The following is a 19,504-nucleotide window of genomic DNA, read 5'->3' as shown; positions in this document are numbered from 1 at the left end:
TCAAATTCCACTTATTGAGGAGTTGCTAGATGAGTTAAAAGGTTCTACAGTCTTCTCCAAGATTTATCAAAGAGCTGGATACCATCAAATCAGAGTTTATCCTGCTGACACTCACAAGACAACTTTCAAAACTCATCAAGGTCATTTTGAGTTGTTGGTCATGCCATTTGGCTTAAGTAACGCCGCTGCAACCTTTCAAGCCTTGATGAATGAAGTGTTCAAACCTTATCTAAGGAAATTTATTCTAGTATTTTTTGATGACATCTTCATTTATAGTCCAGACATGCAGTCACACTTGGAGCATCTTCAGATTGCCCTCTCTTTACTTAAATAATACTCCCTCCATCCAAGTTTACTTGCTTAATTTGGATTTTGCAAAAACTTGAAAGAAATTCAAATTACTTCCACATACACCATCGATCTTTCAAATTGTTTGTTCAATATACTAGTTTTCATATCCTAGTTTTTGTTTCTTTCTTGATAATTAGAAATTTTTAATAGGAAATATACCAATTTTTTGGTACAAATTTGTTAAAAAAAACACAATTTTGGCAAGTAAAGTTGGACGGAGGGAGTACTAATTATTTGCTAAGATTAGGGAATGTTCCTTTATCCAGACCCAAATTGAATACCTTGGTTATATTATTTTTGGTGATGGAATAGCTGCAAATTCTATGAAGATTGAATGCATGGTCGACTGGCCAGTTCCAACTTGTCTCAAAGAATTGAGAGGATTTTTGGGACTAACTAGATATTATAGGAACTTTTTCAGACATTATGGCCTCATTAGCAAGCCACTTACTAAATTATTCAATAAAAACAGTTATTCTTATAATTCTTTAGCTCAAACTGCTTTTGAACAACTTAAAATTGTTATTACAATTACTCAAGTTTTGGTATTTCCAGATTCTTCCAAGTCATTTGAAATTAAAACATATGATTGTGATTCAGGGGTTGGTGTTGTGTGCAAGATAGGAGACCAGTAGATTATTTTAGCAAAGGTACGGGCCCAAGATTTTTAGTTCATTATACTTATGAAAAAGAGTTTTTGTCTATTGTCATGGCAGTTAATAAGTGGAGACCATATTTATTGGGAAGTCATTTTAAAATCTTCACTGATCACTGAAGCATTAAGTTCTTCTTAGAGAAAAGATTGCACACTAGTCTTCAACAAAAATGGCTGGCTATGATTATGAACTTTGTTATAAGAAAGGAGCAGAAAATAGGGTTATAGATGCACTCTCTAGATTGGGACATACAATAAATCCTCAGTGTAGATAGATGAATTTATTAAAAGTTATACCTCAAGAACTACTTCCCAAGTTCATGCTTGCTTCTACAGGCATTGAAAATTATTTATATTCTCAAGGGGTGCTCAGGTTTAAAAACAGGATCTACATTAGTACATAAGGTGACTTAAGGCAACAAGTGTTGGTAGTTGTGCATTCATCTGCAGTGGGAGGACATTCAAACCAATAAATAGTTATCAGATAGCTAAGATTTTTCTATTTGGTTGGCATGAAAAAGGATTTAATCCAGTTTATTCAAGAATGTGATGTTTGTCAACACCACAAGAGCTCCAACACCTTATCTGTTGGTCTACTACAACCACTACTTATTCCTGATTAGGCTTTGCAATATATTAGTATGGACTGCATCACTGGATAACCAAAATCAGAGGGCATAGAGATCATTTTAGTGGTGGTGGAAAGATTCACAAAATACAACCATTTTATCCGAATTAGTCACCCATTTACATCCTCTTATGTTGCTAAGGTATTCTTAAACACTATCTATAAACTTCATCGACTTCATTCTTTTATAGTGTCAGACAGAGATAGCATTTTCTTAAGTAGTTTCTGGCAAAAACTCTTTTCCAAATTGGGCATTGCATTGCATATGAGTACATATTATCACCTACAGTCTGATGGGCAAACTGAGATAGTTAATCCTTGCTTAGAAACATATCTCAGATGCATGACTAGTTACATAGACCAACCAAGTGGGTGAGTTGGCTACCAATGGCTGAGTAGTGGTTCAATACCACTTATCACACTAGTCTCAAACTTACTTCATTCCGAGCTCTCTACGACGACACTCCTCCTCAGTATGGATTTTACTACTCTCCAGCCATTAATGCTTCTGAAGAAGACTATTTGCAGAAGATACATGTAGTTGGGACTATTCTGAAATCCACCTTAGAAGAGGCGTAACACAGAATCAAGCAGCAGGATGATAAAAAAAAGAGTTGAAAGAGAGTTTCAGATAGGTGATTGGGTTTATCTAAGGTTTCAACCATATCATCAAACATCTGTTCAACTTAGGAGGAATCTTAAGCTAGCTGCAAAATATTTTGGCCCTTATTAGGCACTTGAAAGAATTGGAAAGGATTCTTACAGATTTCAACTTCCTTCTTCTTCGAAAATGCACCCAGTTTTTCACGTCTCTCAACTCAAACTCAAGTTAGGGACTGGGTTACTTCCTCAAATGACACTACATGCACTGGATTCAAATGTCTGCATGAAGGTGATTCCATTACAGGTGTTAGACTCTCATCTGGTTTGGAAGAACAAGCATCCAGTGGTTCAAGTTTTCGTCCATTAGGCTCATTCAACACCAGCAGAAGCCACATGGGAGGACTCCTTGTTCATAAAAAAGAATTTTCCTAAGATAATTATTGAGGACAAGAATCATTTCGAGAGGGAGACAATTGTCATGGACTAATTGTTACTCTATTTACTATAGGCACCCATCCTCTTAACTGCCGGCTGGCCCCTATCTTATTTTGTAGTGGCTCTAGTAGATACTCACATGTTGTAAGTGAGTTGTTGATATATGAGTTGTATTGCTCTAACCTTGTCTCTCATGAATTATTGATGAATATTATCTCCTTTCTCTGCACCTCTCATTCTCTCTTTCCTCTCTAATTTTTTCTTCTTCATCATCTTATCTCTTCAAATCTCTACTATTCTAACCTTCAATTTCTCTTTCACTGGTTATCTGAATACATTTGTAGTATCATCACTATAGTACCCTTGTCCATTCAGGAACTCAACTTATAGGGGTACGTGTACTGGGTATATAGGCCTACCTCCTTCCATCATATTCACGAACTCAGAACTTTTGGGTACGTGTAATGGGTATGCGTACATACCCCATCCCGGAATTTAGATCACTAGGGTACACGTATTGGCTATGCGTACTTACCCTGTGTCCAGAATTTCAGTAAGTTCTGAAAAATATCTTTAAACAATTCGAAACATTCCCGATCACCATAATAGTAGATATTATTGCTTGGGAAATTTCCAAATGTCTAACTTGAAACAAAATAGTTTATGAATAATAAATTGTTCTTAACAATATTGTTAAGGATCCATAGACATCCATTACTTGAATCATATTTCGAGAGATTTATCAAGAGAAGCTTTTCTCGAAATTTGTTCTTTGTAATATTAAATCTATTAAAATCATACGACATTGTCTCAAAAGATAGAATGGTAAATCTCGTGAGAAAATAGGATGGTTCGGTTCCATATACCACTTGTTAGAGCATTGATCGGTCGAACTCGCAAGCGTTGATATCTCAAGCTTCTTTGTCAAGTTTAATTGACCAAAACTATAGTCTTGATTTCTAGTCTATCTATAGGAGTTTCAGACTATGATAGATTGTATAATTGAGCTTCAGACTTCACACCGCTTACAACTGAAGACGAAGATTTACTGAAGAACTCAGAGGAACTTCATTAACAAAGAGTATGTGGAGACTAAAAATTATCTATCCTCAGAAGTCTATTCTATTATTACTTATCTCCTATTGAGACAAATACGATATAGTCTTTCTTATCATACACATTTGATATTTTGAGCTGAGTATAACTCGAATATCTATTTCTCGAAATATGTGTTTGTGGCTTTCTGTCTTAGCTACATTCATCATTATTCTTGAATTTATGTCAAAAGATGATCATGTGGAAATTGTATTGAAACATCTTACATGATTTGTGTGAGACAGTCATTTGATGTCAACTTGGAAAGTTTCGTATTGATCATTCGATCACTTGAAAATTTCTTATTAGCTAATGGTGTGTGTGAGACATCCATTGTTGTTTTATAAGAATATTTCAATGATTGAAATGTGAGTTAAGAGCTAAAACACATGTCTACATACATTACGGTTTGTGTAGTTAGTGTACGAACTATTTTGATGGAATTCAGGACCGGAAGTTTGCATACCCGTTTGCAAACTTATTCAATTGTTGAAGTCAATGTACTTAAGTTTGCATACCCGATCGCAAACTGATTTAACTGTTGAAGTCTGGGAACCAAGTTTGCGTACCCGTTCGCAAACGGTTTCAACTGAGTTCGGTCCGGAGCTAAAGTTTGCATACCCGTTTGCAAACTGTTAGCTTGTGACCAATGTCCGGAACTTAAGTTTGCATACCCGTTGGCAAACTTAAGTGGTTCAAGTTCTTATATCAGTAAAATATGATATTATACTCATGAACAAATACATTTATATAATAAGGACTGAAATCTTTGCAACTGTGGATTAAATGTTCATGAATTGATTCTTCCGAATCAATCCGATTTTGCTTCGATTCATTCATGTATTTTACTATAAGATAATGAACAATTGAACAACTCTATGAAGAACACAATTAGATCCTTTGATTATCTTTGATCATCAAAGTTGATCTAGATGTGTTAGATGAATGTGGATTACACAAAAGTGTTCATATGGCTAACTTTGGTTGACTATTATTGAACCAACTAAGTATATACGTTTAGATACGGTTACCCATATCTAAATCAAGTATATTTCATTTGTGTGTGACAAGCTAAGTCCATCCATCGATGGAGAGATATTGGTTTCAAGAAAAACTTAGTTTTCATCTTAAATCAGGATTTCATTTAACGGTGAATGATGAATGCTTTGTTTCTAAGCTAACTAAGCAAACCCTGATTTGAAAGCTATATAAAGGAGACCTCTAGCAACTTGTAAACCTAATCTCCACACCTCATGTGTCGATACTAGTTGCGTACTAGAGTCGGTTCTCTATTAACCTGGGTTTTTCCTAAACCATTTAGGTTAACGACTTAAAGACTTCATTGGGATTCTGAAGCCAGATCCAACTATTTTCTACGTAGTTGTGTATTCTGGTCTTACTTGTTCTATCGTATTGAGTACTATCTTCTTTAAGATTGACTTGAGATTTATCTCCGATAGGTAAGATATAAAAAGTAATCACAAAGCTTTTTGTCACATTCTTTGTGATTCCACAATAACTTGTTCAACTACCATATAGTTAAGTTATTGTGAGGTGATTGATATTCCTAGGTTGTTATTCGGGAATATAAGACCTTATTATCAATTGGTTCATGTGCACCTTAATTTATCGTAAGACGGAACAAAACTTCATAGGTATTTTTGTGGAAGATAGATTTATCTATCAGAATAGACATTTCTGTGGGAGACACATTTATTTATAAGTCTTCGACTTTGGGTCGTAGCAACTCTTAGTTGTGGGTGAGATCCGCTAAGGGAATCAAGTGCGTAGAGTCCTGCTGGGACTCATAGGCGTAAGGAACGCGACTGTACCTTGATCAGTGTGAGATTAGTTAGGGCTCAACTACATTCCAGTCTGAAGTTAATATTGTAGTAGGCTAGTGTCTGTAGCGGCTTAATACAATGTGGTGTTCAATTTGGATTAGGTCCCGGGGTTTTTCTTCATTTGCGGTTTCCTCGTTAACAAAATATCTGGTGTCTGTGTTATTTCTTTTCCGCATTATATTTGTTTAAATGGTTGAATACCACAGGTAGTGCGTAGTTCAATCAATTGGTAAATCCAACATTTGGTTGTTAATTGAAATTGATTGACACTTGAACTTTGGTATTCGGTACTATTCAAGTTATTTCTCATATTGATCCGGCTTACAGATTTCTATCTGTTCGTTTGCAGATTGGTTTGAGAAACTGAGATATAACTCTTGGATACTTTTCTGTGATTGAGTCTGACTATCTCGTTGATTCTCTTGGAATTGTATTGGAGTTGTCCATACAGATTGCCGAACCAAATATTGGGTGTGGTTGTTAGACCCCCGCTATTTCACCACTTTTTCGATGAAGTTCTTCAAATGTCTTCGTTTCTTATTCAGTCTCCAATCTTCGAGGATTATTCAGTGATGTCTGGTACTCAGCTATCATACTCTATGCCTAATCAACATATAGATTTGTGCATCTAACATTGACAACAAGCTTGAGATGACAAAACTTGCGAGTTCGACCAAGCAGTACTCTAACAATCTTCACCTTTGTTAATTTTTTGTGAGAAAGCTATCCATACATATGGATTCAAAATAGATAAATCTTTCATCTAAAAATCCATCATGCTTGATATCTTTGAATCTTCAACGACGTCTGGAATTCTTCGTTCTTCAATTTTTTCTTCGGTTTTGCATATGATCGTTTCAGCACCTTTGTTATTTAAAATATATGGCGATAACAACTTATGAGAATACTTGTTTAGATCATTTCGAGAATGACAAAGTCACTCAACTCAATGGTTGTTGTATTGGTGCATAATTTTGTTACCTTTATTAAAGTCTAATTGTACCAAAACTTTAAAGCAATACTACATCGATATGTTCTCCTTCTTAGTCTTTACTTCCTTTTTTGCATAATAGCTAAAACTTATAGCTTATATTCCACTCCTCCTTACATAATGTTACAAAAAGGCATATGTTATAGTAGATTACTATTAAATAATTTCCCCCCTTTTTGCTAACAAAATTGGCAAAGGCGAAAAACAAGGGATAGTATTGAGCTACAAAAAAGAGTTATCAAGACTAGAGGTAACATATCAACTTTTTATTTAGACGATTTCACCAAGTAGACTCAGCGTCTTCATCAAGGAGAGATAAGGTACAATTATCTCCTACAATTCCACAGTCGTACTCGCCACACAGATATATCAATTAATCACAAGTTCAAATTGAACTCATCCCAATTTAATGTCATTCCCAAGAGAACAACATGAGCGATCTTCCTATAACTACATGAGAAGGATTTATTGGACATTAACAAATTTACTAGTAAATGATTATGCCAAATATTTTCCATTCTTCTCGCTTGTTACGAACAAAGAAGTTAAAACCAATGATCTTAATGTTAGAGGCACTAAGATACATTACTTGTGTGAGAAAATAATCAAGCAATATTCTCTAGGCCAATTGCGAACAAAGATTGTCATTTCAGAGATATGACTCAGCATGAGAATTATATCTTTTCTAGCCATGTACATACATAAAGATTAAAGTTATCGATCTTATTCCCTGCCAGTTATGGTTTTGGGGAGGAGGCGACAATTAAGAACATCTTTCGGATTCCATAAAATATATTCTCAAAGTGTAATCGTGGGAAAATCAATATTGGAATTCTCAAAATAGTTTACTCTTCTTTTAGCGATTTACACAAAGATTTAAGAGCTTAACCTATGAGGAGATATGAAATATTTGTTCTAATCACCAGAAATATGATAGCAAAGAACAAATCTCACAAAATAATAAATACACATAATAATCGATAAAGCTTAGGCTTTGCAATCATCTTCAAAATAAAATTTAATTAAATAAACTTTAATCATCGCAAAATGATAGTATTTGGAATAAATAATGTAAAACACGTAAATATGCTACTCCAAAAGCCAGTGTTCCTCCTTAAACAATAAGAAAAAAAATCCTACAAGGAGTTAACTAGAAAATACCCCTAAAGAACTCGACATCATTCCCGAACTCGTTGTCAACAACCGGCATTGAAACATAAGGTTTATGAATAAGAGAATTGACTTCTTCAAACCTATTAGGCCGTTGTTTGACAAGTACTTCTTGAACCTCGAGAGATTTCTGTACAATAGCTTTAAGTCCCTCCACTTCCATCTTAGTCTTCTTAAGTTCTTCAAAAAGAGTTGCAAATCTATAATGGCTGGAGAAGTTTTCTTCTGGCTTCTTCATATTTTTCTTCTTTAAATCTAGTCGTATCCACAACAGGATCCAAATTCTAACAAGTATGAAACTTGTGATCTGTCTTTGAAGATACGAATTTAATAAGAAAAAGTCTTGTTATTGCTCATAATTAATAAGTACTTAAACTATCTAGATTGGATAAGTACTACTTGTGCTACTCTTATCATAAAAATAAAATAATATAATGTAGAAAAGGAAAAACACAAAGCACCAGAAGTTTTGTTGAGGAGGAAACTTCACCTGCAGAAAAACCCTAGTACTTCGTCCAGCTTTGAATACCAAAGTGTATTAAGACGTTAGAGACACTAGGATACTATCAAACTTCAGACTGGAATATAGTTTAAACCGAATTAACCCTCCAAGATATTCAGCTATAGTCGTGCTTCTTACATGTCTTGAACCTTGCAAGGCTCTATGCAATTGATTCCATTAGCTGACGTCCTTCACATAAAGTGTTGCTTCAACCTAGTTGAAGACTTTTGATACAAATATGCCTCTAGCAGATAAGCTTAATTGATTTGCCTTTTGATCTAGGTTTGAAAATCTATTTGCAATAGACAAAGTCTCTTAAACTTCACGAATCCAAAACACTTACACTCAATTAGCTGAGAATCCTGGATTAACAACCACCTCTCAAGAAAAATCCAAACAAATCAAAGAAGAGTTTATATATCTATCTTGAGCAATCACAAAGTCTAAGACGAAGAAAACTTTGCGATTTTTATCTATCTCGTTCCTGATCTGAGATAACAAGAACCTCGCAGATCAATAACAACAAAATAAGGATACACGAACTATCAGGTGAAGATAGTCGGACCTGGATCCACAAATCCCAAGATGAAGTTTTTAAGTTTTAACCTAATTATGTTTCACATAGGAAACCTAGGTTTGTAGAGGAGGACTCTATCAAGCAACTAGGACACATAAGTGCCGAGATTAAAAGCTCTTGTCGCATGAGTCCTTTTATTTATAAACTTTCAAAGCTCTAGATATCTTTAAATTGAATCTAACATAACTTAAAATTCAAACAAACATCTCTTCAGTTTAGATGTAGCAATGCCAACGTATTTGTAAAAATATTTTATGAACATCAATTTAGTTCAAAACTGGATAGATATGTATAAAAGTACGCATACCGATGGACCAGTCCACGAACTCAGGTTGGAGTGGGGAGCTCCCGATATTTGGAACACATAGCGAAATTCGGGCTACTGAGATGATTTTGGGTCATTGCCTAGTTTATAAAGAACGTGCGATTAGAGGATACTAAAACTAATTGGGGGATAGAGGAAAAGGATAAAAACTGGATTTAAATATCAAATCAGGGTCACCCCTTGTCTAAGTATTTTACCTAATACCTAATCTATCCCTCACTAATCATGTTTAGTGCTTAGTTATAATTAGTAAATTTATAAGATTATTTGATAAATGATTAGTATGTATTTTTATTTGTATTTGGGTGAGTGAGGTGAGAGTAGAAGGAGGGAAAAAGTATTTGAGATGGAACTTTTTTTTGGTGAAAATGGAGGATGATTGTGAAGAGAGAATTGCTACTAAGAGGTTGAAAATTTGATTTTTTTTCTTTGAATCTACCATTTTTGCAGCTGAAAAAGCTCGGTGCCAGCATGGACGTGGTATGAATACAATGCCGGAAGCAGCCATACCGACATGGTATGCATACCACGTCCATGCCGACACCGAGCTTATCCCCCATTTTGAAATTCAAGGCGGCATAATATTCAACCAAAAAACTATGCCGGTACAAAAGTTGTTTTTTACCGCTCCAGGGGGGGGTGGGGGGGGGGGAGGGTCTTGGGGGGAGTAGCCCCTCCCGGCAGCGCCCCCTAGCAGAGTGCGAGACAACATCTCGTAGAAATTTTTTCTTCTTTTGAAATTCAAAACCTATTCTGTATTGAATTTTTTTCTGGTTTTCAGTCCACTGCCGGCGCAGTCAGTTAATTCTCGAGCATGCCAGTACTGCTACCATGCTTGAATTTCTTTGCCGGCACATGATGTAAAGTATCCCGAAAATTGATTTTTTTCCACTTGACTACCGGCATTGATAGATTTCTATCGAGCATGCCGACACTTAGTTACGGCATTGAATGTTAGTTACCAAGCATGTCGGCACCATTTTCCGGCATGGTCTTCATCAATTCCGGCATGGTCTTAATCACTTCCGGCGATGTAAAAAATTTTATTTCCGACATGGTCTTCATCACTACCGGCATGGTCTTCATCACTTCCGACATTTTGAAGAGAGAATTGCTACTAAGAGGTTGAAAATTATTTCCGATATGATTTTGTTTTTTGATTTTTATTTTGAGTGAAGGATATTTTAGTATTTTTGCCCCCAAAACATCCCTTAGCAGACACTATTGGTTGGGGAAAGTAATTTATATCCCAAATTAGTTCAAGTATCCCAATCCGGCGTTCTTTATAAACCGCTATTGTCACCTTCTTGCACATATGAAACACATTTTAGCAATATAGACCCACCTCTGCCGTTGGATTGATTTATTTATGATACTTTTGATAGGAATTAAAGACAAAGCAATCACTATATATCAACACTTAGTTCTAATTGTTGTTTAATGGTTTTCCCTTTAAGAAAGACAAAGTTTGATTGATTTGAAAAAGTATGATTACTCTCAAAGTATGATTACTCTCTACTAGGTGTGTTTTATGTGGAGAGACTTATGATTACTAAATGACTCACAATATCACATACTACTACTAATTTTGAATGAATGGTCTTCCGTTCTCGTTAGTCTTTCAAGTCAAAAAGGAGTAGATAGGTGGTGGAAAAAGATTACAAACATTTAATAAAATGCTTAGGAAAGTAAGTTTTTGGTTATAACTAAGTGAATTCCACGTCCCCCATTTAAAACACTATAAAGTTTTCCCTTCTTGTTTATCTTCTTTTAATCTTTGTTAGCTTACCGTTTAGTGAAGTTCTAGTGAAGTTCTAATTTGCTTTAAACAAGAAAATCTGTTATCTTAGGATTAAGCTATTCGGAAGTCAACTTATCAGGGTGCTCTATAATTTTAATTAAAAACCTGTATATTTGAATATCCATTGTTTGTGTGAATTTCGAATTCAGATCGTGTATATTAATGATATATGGCTTAGCATTCTATTAAAAACATCTAACATGTTTTTAAATCTAAACAAAAACTGCCAAAAATTCCTTCTATTTAATTGGATTAGGTTGAATGATTTGAATATAAAGTTTACGCATTTGAAAAGTATTAGAATGTTTGATTGGGTTATATTCAACTAATCAATGGAACTTAGATTCTAATTAAACCTTAATCAATAGTATCATGTCGGGGTTATGACTTGTGAATGATTAGAAACTTTTATCATAATGCCAAAGAAAATTTTGCTTTTGAAGGGATAATAGAATATGTTAAAACTGTTAAGATTAGATACCTATTAAAGTTCTTAATTAGTACCAATACACTAAACATCTTGGCACTTTAAACTTTGCTCAAAACATATCTATTTTGTGGTTGAGGAGGAGGGATAAATAAATAATAAATAAATGTAATGCTATATTACTAGAGACCTATTTCAAGTAAGAGGGACAGAAAACAAAATTGATGGATGCTCCACAATTGGGCTAGACTAGAGAAACAGTGGTGTTCATTCTTTTAACCTTTTAGGTACTTCAAGAATCCAGAATTGAATAAACATGGGGGCACCTTAAAACTTACCAAATCTAAGTGAAAGAACTGTTAAGATATGAAGGGAATTTTAATGAAAGGAATTTATTAACCAGTCCAGACACTAACAAACACAAAAGCGGGATGCTCTGTTTTTCTCAGATGAGCCAAGCCCACCTTTACTGTGTCTGCGCGGTTTTGGAGTGGTTTAAAATGCATAGCATGTCCAAGACCACTATTTATTCATTTATACAACTGCATCTGTTGTTGAGCTTTCGATGCTTTAATCTATGAGTGTTAAAACAGAACTAAAACATGTAGGAGTTTGAGCTCAAGGCTGCTACAAGGATACCAAATGATAAAAATCACCCATCAATTCTACGAAGGTAGGAAGGTTGGTAATTTTCCGTGAAATTAGATAATCGTTTGTAATAGTTCTATCTAAGCTAGTCAAGTAAAAATACCTAAACTAGTGGGAAAATTAAAGAGATTAAACAAAGGACACTTGGTCATTTCATTTCCTTTTTTACATGAACTTCTTCCATACATTTTCATTCAAACTTGAATGCTTGTAGGAAGATTTGAAACCATATACCCAAACTCCATTATATCATTCCCCCCCTTTTTTATACCCCCAAAAGTAAGCCTAACTGTATCCCAATCCCCGCCTTTTTTAACCGTTAGCAAACTTGTTTGAAAAATGTCTATTAGCCATTTGTCAAACAAGTCTGCAAGAAATGAACCGCAACTACAAACCATTTCATCTAAAACCTCTTGATCAACAGACCAACACCCTCTCTTTACATTCCCAAACACCTCTACAAACACCCCATTGATTTTAGACCTGAAATTCTCAGCCATCTCGTCCTGAAATGCTGAATTTCTATCCAAAACAAACCGGTTTTCGATGGACTCGAAAAACCCATAATGTGTTTTCTCATAAGCTAAATCTGTTTCTTGAGTCAGATCACTAGGAACTGGAGTGAACTCTGAGGTTTTTTGTTCGTCGCTGTCTTCCTCTTCCTCATCTCCTACTGCTAAGAGATTCAAATCAAGGGTGTTCGAGCTTGATTGCCTCGAAAATACCTTTGTGGCGTGTCCCGTCTTCTCGTCACCACTTCCACTTGTTTGTGGGCTTTGCCTCTTGTTAGGTAGTTCTGACTCGGCTTTGCGCTTATGACTTGAGTCAGTTGGTCTCAAACTAGGACATGTTTCAGCTTCAACTACTAATTTCATGGAGATGATGCCATCGTCTTCAAGTCCCGAAGAAGTACTTGTCATGGCAACAAATGTGGCTCCAGACAAACTGACTTCTCTCCTGCTGTGATCTTCGAGCCGTCCAGTTTGAAAGCCATCCGCAAGAAATTTAACAAAATGTGCATCCGCAAAATCAATTTCTTCAATCAGAACAATGCATCTTTCATGGGATTTCAATGCTTCCAAGAGAATTCTGCAACTTAGGCTGGCCTCTTTTTCTCTTCTCATGTTCATGTTGACAAGATGATACGAAGACCCAGAAAATGTCTCTGAAGTTGCTCGTGCCAATCGCCTTTTTGCAACCAAATCTGTTCCTTGAATGAATAACCAATTCCCATTCTTCTTGGTTGGTCCTGGGTTGATTAAAGCTTCTGCAATTGAACGAGCTGTCTCGGATTGCCACGGGATATTTTCTTGCAGCAGCTTACACAAGTCTTGTTCTTTTGCAGAATCCTTCTGATCGGAGAACAATGAGTTACCAAGAGCAAGTGTGATCTTCAAGTCCTTGCTTTCCATGCTTCTAAGAGAATCTAGCCTTGGTTCCGATGGAATTTGCTTTGGGCCTCCAGTAGTGCTAAAACCAAAGTCAATGGAACAAGGTTGGCGGGTTCCAAAATGAGCCACGGAATTTGAAGTTTGACTGAGTTTTGTCTCTGATTCACAGAAAGTGTTGTTCTGGTTCAAGTTTGATGCCGCCGCACTTGCCCACCAAGGAAATGATGAAGCACGGTTGTTGAACAACGAAGGAGAATTAGGATGAAGCTGATTAGACCTTGGATGGTGCAAACTATGACACAATCTGTTCCATTTTCTTCTCAGTTCCACCAAATCATCCTACAATTTTTCGAAAACGAATTCGTTAGCAAAATCGTCATTATAGTTAGACAAAGATAGACAGATAGACCCAGTATGTCTTTCAATCAACACATTCAAGTCCATTTGATTATTACCTTATGACGTGAATCGGCTCGACTAGACTGCAGCCAGTAAGGCAATTGCTTTGAACCCTTGTCCATTTCTTTAACACCAGAAGAACTTAAGAAAGAAGGCGACGACTTCTGTTGCCCTGATTTGAAAAACCCTGCATCCCTTTCAAAATTAGAGGTACATTCAGCACAACAAGTGAGCTTGTCTTGCTCATCCACTGCAGCAAATGGCTTAGTTTCTTGCATCTGAGATTGACTTTGCACAACACTCATCCTTGATTGAATTCCACTGCAAACAAACATGAAAAAACACAATCAAAATCAAAATATCCACATGAAAACAGTATCAATTAAATCAACTTATGGAGAACTGAAATTCACAAGTATAGGCACAAATTATTTCCACTAAAAACACTACTGTTCAAAGGCAGACACCAAAGAGATATAGATATTCCAAAGTTTGAAAATAGTAGTAGTACTAGTAAATGAAGACAAAATCAGCAAATATGTTTGACATAAATGCAGTTTGGTCCCCTAAGAACAAAAAAAAAACATAAAAATTTCAAAAGAACAAAACAACAAAAAGAATCCTATCAAAATCATAATTCTAATTCCCTGTCTCAAACTCTAAATTGCAAGAAACATATATGATGAGATACTACTACTACAAATCTTTAACACAAACCAGTAAAGAAAAGGACAGTGCTAGTGTAAAAAAACATATATATCTGCCATTACTAAGAAAAATAAGAACTGTTTTAAGTTATGATGAAGAAGAACTCACCTAGAACCATGTAAGGATAAACCAAGACCACCAGAAGGAACAGAAACAGCTTGAAGAAACCATTGTATCTCAAGAGAATAAGGCTGTTTAACTTGACATTTCATATAAGTTTGATAATCAGCAGTAGCCATTAACCAAACTTTTGATGAAGAACTAAAATCTGATATCAACCTTCCAATCTCTTCAACTAAGAACCCACTGTGATTCTCATTTTCATCAGCAACAACCCATTTCAAATCACCAATATAGATTATAACTCCACTTCCTAATGACACTAGAGAAGTCACTTTACTTCTCAAATCAGATATCTTCATCTCCACTTCATTTCTCTTCATGAACTTCAAAGATAACTGAAATTTAAGAACATGGGTTGATCTCAACTCATTAGGAATGTTAATACTTCTCTGAACTCTATTCATTAACTCTTCAACTAAACCTTCAGTTGTTGTTAAACAATCACCAACTATAACTGTGTTTCTTCGCTTACCACTAGTCGAAAAGACCTCGAAGACTAACCTTAAATCCCTCTCTCTTTCACTAACTGAATCATTAAAATCATGGGTGGTGGTGTTTTTCAAATGGTTCTTAGGATGAAACAGAAATGGGTTTTGTTCAGACATGAAATGGGTTTGCCAAAACCCATTATGATTGATGAAGTTATTGTTATGATCATGATGAGTAGGAGGAGAACACAGAAAAGTAGTACTAGAAGGAGCTGAATTGTACTGAAAAACAGAAGAAGGTGAAGAAGATATTGATAAGTCTTCAAGATTGTTTTTGACAGAAATACTAGAAAACCCAGCCTCCCTCATAACTCTACTAACACTAGGATCATCTAAGATGGATATTGTAAGTTGCTCTAGCTCAACCTTAATAGCTAAAAGAGGTTGTTGCTGTTGTTGTTGTGACTGAGATTGCTGATTCTCAATACAACCCCTTCTCTGATGAGCTTGTGCTCTTTTCAGAGCAGCTATCAAAGCATTAGAAAGACAAGGCTGATTACCACCACCACCACCAACACCACCATGATGAAGCAAATGACTACTAGGATGAGTTGTTGGTAATCTATTCAAAGCAACATTAAAACACAACTCAAGTGCTCTGCATTGAAGTGGATGAGAATTTGAATGTGGGTTTGATTTTAAACAAGCTCTTTTTAATAATCTTGTTCTTGAGTCACTCAACAATGTTGCAGCGACATGAAGTGGTGTTATCTGAGCATGCCCTCTCCTCTTTGCTAAACTTAATGAATGTTTCAAGATTGAAGCAGCCTCTGCTGTGAGGGTCTGCTGTAATGTAAAACCTCCTGCACGCATTACTTCCTAAATGAAAAACCCCCCACACCCCTCTTAATACACTTGACTCAACTGAATGAAGATGATCATGAAACACTCTACACACACAGTGTCTTTGAGTTTGTTTCTCCCTCCCCAAGGTTTGAGTTCTTATGATGGGTTTTTTTTGCTTTGAAGTTAGTTTGTTTCTACTGCTGCTGCTGCTTCTTAATAACTAGCTGCTGCTGCTGCTTTTTGTAGTTCTTTACTTTCATGGGTTTCTTTCTTTTCTTTTCTCACTCTCTGAACCATCCCTTTATTAAAAATCACAGTCACAATAGGGTACGGTTTATATAAAGTGTACTGTTTTAAAAAGAACATATTTTATTACTAATATTCAAAATTTACACTTTTGCTTTTTTTGTTAATTAAATCAGAATTTTCATGGAAATGGTAATAAAATGCATCTGCATTGTGAATGAGTGATGAAATTTCTTTTTTCTGCGATATGAGATAAAAACAGAGTAAATGTAAAAGCTGCAAAACAGATTTTTGATCTCTTGCGTTGCAACAGTTGCTGCTGCCTGCACTGTTTGTTTGTGATCAGTTTATGTCTTTCTTTACTAACAAACGTGAGAGCTTTTGGTTGTTCTAGTAATTACACATGCCTCCCCTAAAGTCAAAAATCAAGGGAGTGAACTCTAAATATGTAAAAAGTTTGGATAGGTTAGGGTGCTATTCTTAGTATCTGTACACAACTTTATGTATAGGGGGGATTAAGTGTGTATAAAAAAAAATACAGTTCAGGGTTCAGAGTCTTCAGACCTATTTATGCATAAGTAATTAAACAGGAAAGAGGTGTATTAATAGGGAAATGTTGTACTTGACCTTTATGTTTTGCTATTTCCATGAAAATACGTATTCATGAGAAAAGGTGGATGATGACCCATTAATTTAAAAAAACCACACTCACAGTGTACAGAGCTTCACTCCTCTTTTCTACATCAGTTCTTTGAATAGCCAGGCAAAGGCAAAGCCAGCAGTTATCTAGAAAAAAAAATGAATATTTTTTTTTGCCTCACACATTTTTATATTATTTGAAATATATTTTTCATGAATATTGAAAATTGTTTTTAGATTGAGGAATAAGGAAGAAAGAGAGGAGGAGGAAACAGAGCAATAAATCCGAGTGTAGAGACATGCAGCAGCATTTTATTCTTTCTTTTCAAGTACCCAAAAAGTAATCCTCTGTTGTCTACTATCCTAATTCCTACTCACATTATTGGTCGCTTTTCAGTCTTTTCTTTCTCTTCCCCTCTAGACAATGAAACCAAATGTTTTTGTTTTGGGAATTTGGTTTCTATTTCATTCGGTAATTAGTTTTCCACGAAGTGATTCTGTAATTAGTGTTTTTCCTCGGGGCACTTTGGTACGTAGGACACTGTTCCTATGTGGCGATTGGTTTGAATTTTTCCTTTTGGGCACTAGAGCCTAGTTAGTAATTCGGGATTCGGCAAACGTACGAGTATTATACGGTTTTGTAAAAATCAGATTCGGTCAAAAATTCGGTCAACGGGACGTGATTCGTCATTAATTCGGAACGGCATACGTACGTGTATAATTCGATTTATAAATGTGAGTTCGGCTCTGAAAATTCGGTATCTATATATAACAAATAATTTGTATTTATAAGGTCATAGACCAATTTTTATGCATATGTGTGAATTATTTAAGGAAAAAATAAACTCAATATGATGATATTAATAATATATACAACATTAGTTATCCAAGAGGACGTCGTATGGTGGTTTAGATGCTTGGTTAGTGAGTTTGAGATCTCTCTCACCTTCACCTTCAAATCTCTTCAGTCGTTTTTGTTTCATAAAAATTACAACACGTCTAATATTCGGTCGTGTATGCTCGGGAGACAGTAAAGCCCAAAAAGTGGAGTCTTTGAAAAGTAAAAGCTAAAGAATTTATGGCGAATTAAGCAGACGTATCATTCGGGATACGTAAAATTCGTGAACAATTCGCGAATAAACCGGGAATGCCACATAATACGTGACTTGGATTCGGAGTTGCAAACGTACGCGAATAAGACGGTAAAATTCGTGATACGGAAAAATTCGCGAATGATTCGCGAATCATTCGCGAACTTACTAACTAGGCACTAGAGTAGTGGTGGAGATAAAAAAGCATTTGGTCAAGCAATGAGAGGAGTAGGGCTGTCAATGGATGTTAACGTAACGGATATTGTCTCTTCCGCTGCCGCTGCCATTAAAAATTAGCGGATATCCATTATCCGTTAAGTTCCGACGGAAATAGGAAAATCAAAAACGTTGCCGTTACGTTGGATTTACCGGATAACGGATATTTATCCGTTACCATCCGGTACAAACAGAAAATAGGCTAAAAACACATATCAGCTATTAAATCCAACAAAACAGGTTCTAAATCCATGCCACACACACAAAAACAGACATACAAATATTCAGATGTTCTAGGCTTCTAGCAAAAGAAAAAATCATGTTTTTTGAAAAGAAAAAGACATTTCCATGACTCCATCTCCATTTTCGACGATACACAAACACAACAAAAGTGAAAAAAATTACACGTGCAATACGCACGTTAGCGGATAACGGAACTAAACCTAACGGAAATGTACGGTTCCACTACCGTTACGTTAAGAAGGGATTATCCGTTAACTTATCGGTATCGGATATCCGTTTACCGCTATGTCGGACGGTAGCGGTAACGGCTAACAGATTATCGGTATCGGCTAACGAAAAATCGGTATCCATTGACAGGCATAGAGAGGAGAATGGGTTTATAGTGTGATCCAGAGTCACAATGAGTGGCGAGGACTGATGAGTAACCAGGTAGTGATGAGTAAAGCTTTATGTAGACCAATTAGCTAGTTAGGGATACTAATTATGAAAAGAGTGAGTACTGTGGATGGGACTGGCTAGAGGGGGGCAGACAAAGAGAGTAATGAGGTCACCAGCAAAAAGGCAAAATCATCTAAACCTGTATTATGTACTTACTAATAAGTGTAGTACTTTTTAAGTAGAAGCCCTCTAAACAAGGGCTTTTGTTTACAAGCAGGCTTACTAAATATCTCTCAGCCTTATATCAGAAGCTAACTTTTTTCTCAAGAAGAAACTTAAAAGGTTGTGTAATATGCTTACATCATTTTACGGAGATAATCCAGAATTTAACTTTCTATATATAACAATGTTTTATGCATTATGCATATGGAAACATCAATTAATAAGCTTCTCATCCAGTCCAAGGCTTTATTATAACGCGTCCGGACACCAGAAACAGAAGTCACAAAAAGTTGACTTGTTTTCTTTTAGAAATTATTCTGAAATTATCCACACGAATTAATTTCTGATTCTTTTTGTTTTCGAAAATCAAAAAACAACTTCTGGATAGGTATCCAAACACTTTAAACATATCGGGTTTATTTTGCAAAAAAAGCATAATGGACGAGATCAATGTTTTTCTTTGTTGTTTTTTTTTTCCTAGTCGGTTGCCATTCCTGCCTTTGGTCTTAATTGAGCTTTAAA

General features: G+C 35.6%; 1 protein-coding gene across 1 annotated transcript; it reads right to left on the bottom strand.

Moving 5' to 3' along the window:
* Window positions 1-12,196: 12,196 nt before the first annotated feature.
* On the bottom strand, window positions 12,197-16,249 carry LOC113299369 (protein SMAX1-LIKE 4-like). The gene is made up of 3 exons (XM_026548389.1): window positions 14,659-16,249; window positions 13,899-14,163; window positions 12,197-13,782 (listed from the first exon to the last, which is right to left on the bottom strand). Exons 1-3 carry the CDS (start codon window positions 15,972-15,974, stop codon window positions 12,247-12,249), a joined length of 3,117 nt encoding a protein of 1,038 aa, XP_026404174.1. The 5' UTR covers window positions 15,975-16,249; the 3' UTR covers window positions 12,197-12,246.
* Window positions 16,250-19,504: the final 3,255 nt, after the last annotated feature.

This window comes from Papaver somniferum, chromosome 7 (genome assembly GCF_003573695.1).
Source record: "Papaver somniferum cultivar HN1 chromosome 7, ASM357369v1, whole genome shotgun sequence".
NCBI lineage: Eukaryota > Viridiplantae > Streptophyta > Magnoliopsida > Ranunculales > Papaveraceae > Papaver > Papaver somniferum.
Note: the sequence above shows the minus strand (reverse complement) of the source record. Positions and strands in the feature narration are given on the sequence as shown.

Bases quoted from the DNA above. Each gene is read 5' to 3' on its own strand.
- LOC113299369 (XM_026548389.1), bottom strand. From the start codon at position 15,974: ATGCGTGCAGGAGGTTTTACATTACAGCAGACCCTCACAGCAGAGGCT. The intron at 14,164-14,658 runs GTGAGTTCTTCT...GTTTGTTTGCAG, and splicing joins TTATCCTTACATGGTTCTAG to TGGAATTCAATCAAGGATGA. The intron at 13,783-13,898 runs GTAATAATCAAA...GAAAAATTGTAG, and splicing joins GAGCCGATTCACGTCATAAG to GATGATTTGGTGGAACTGAG.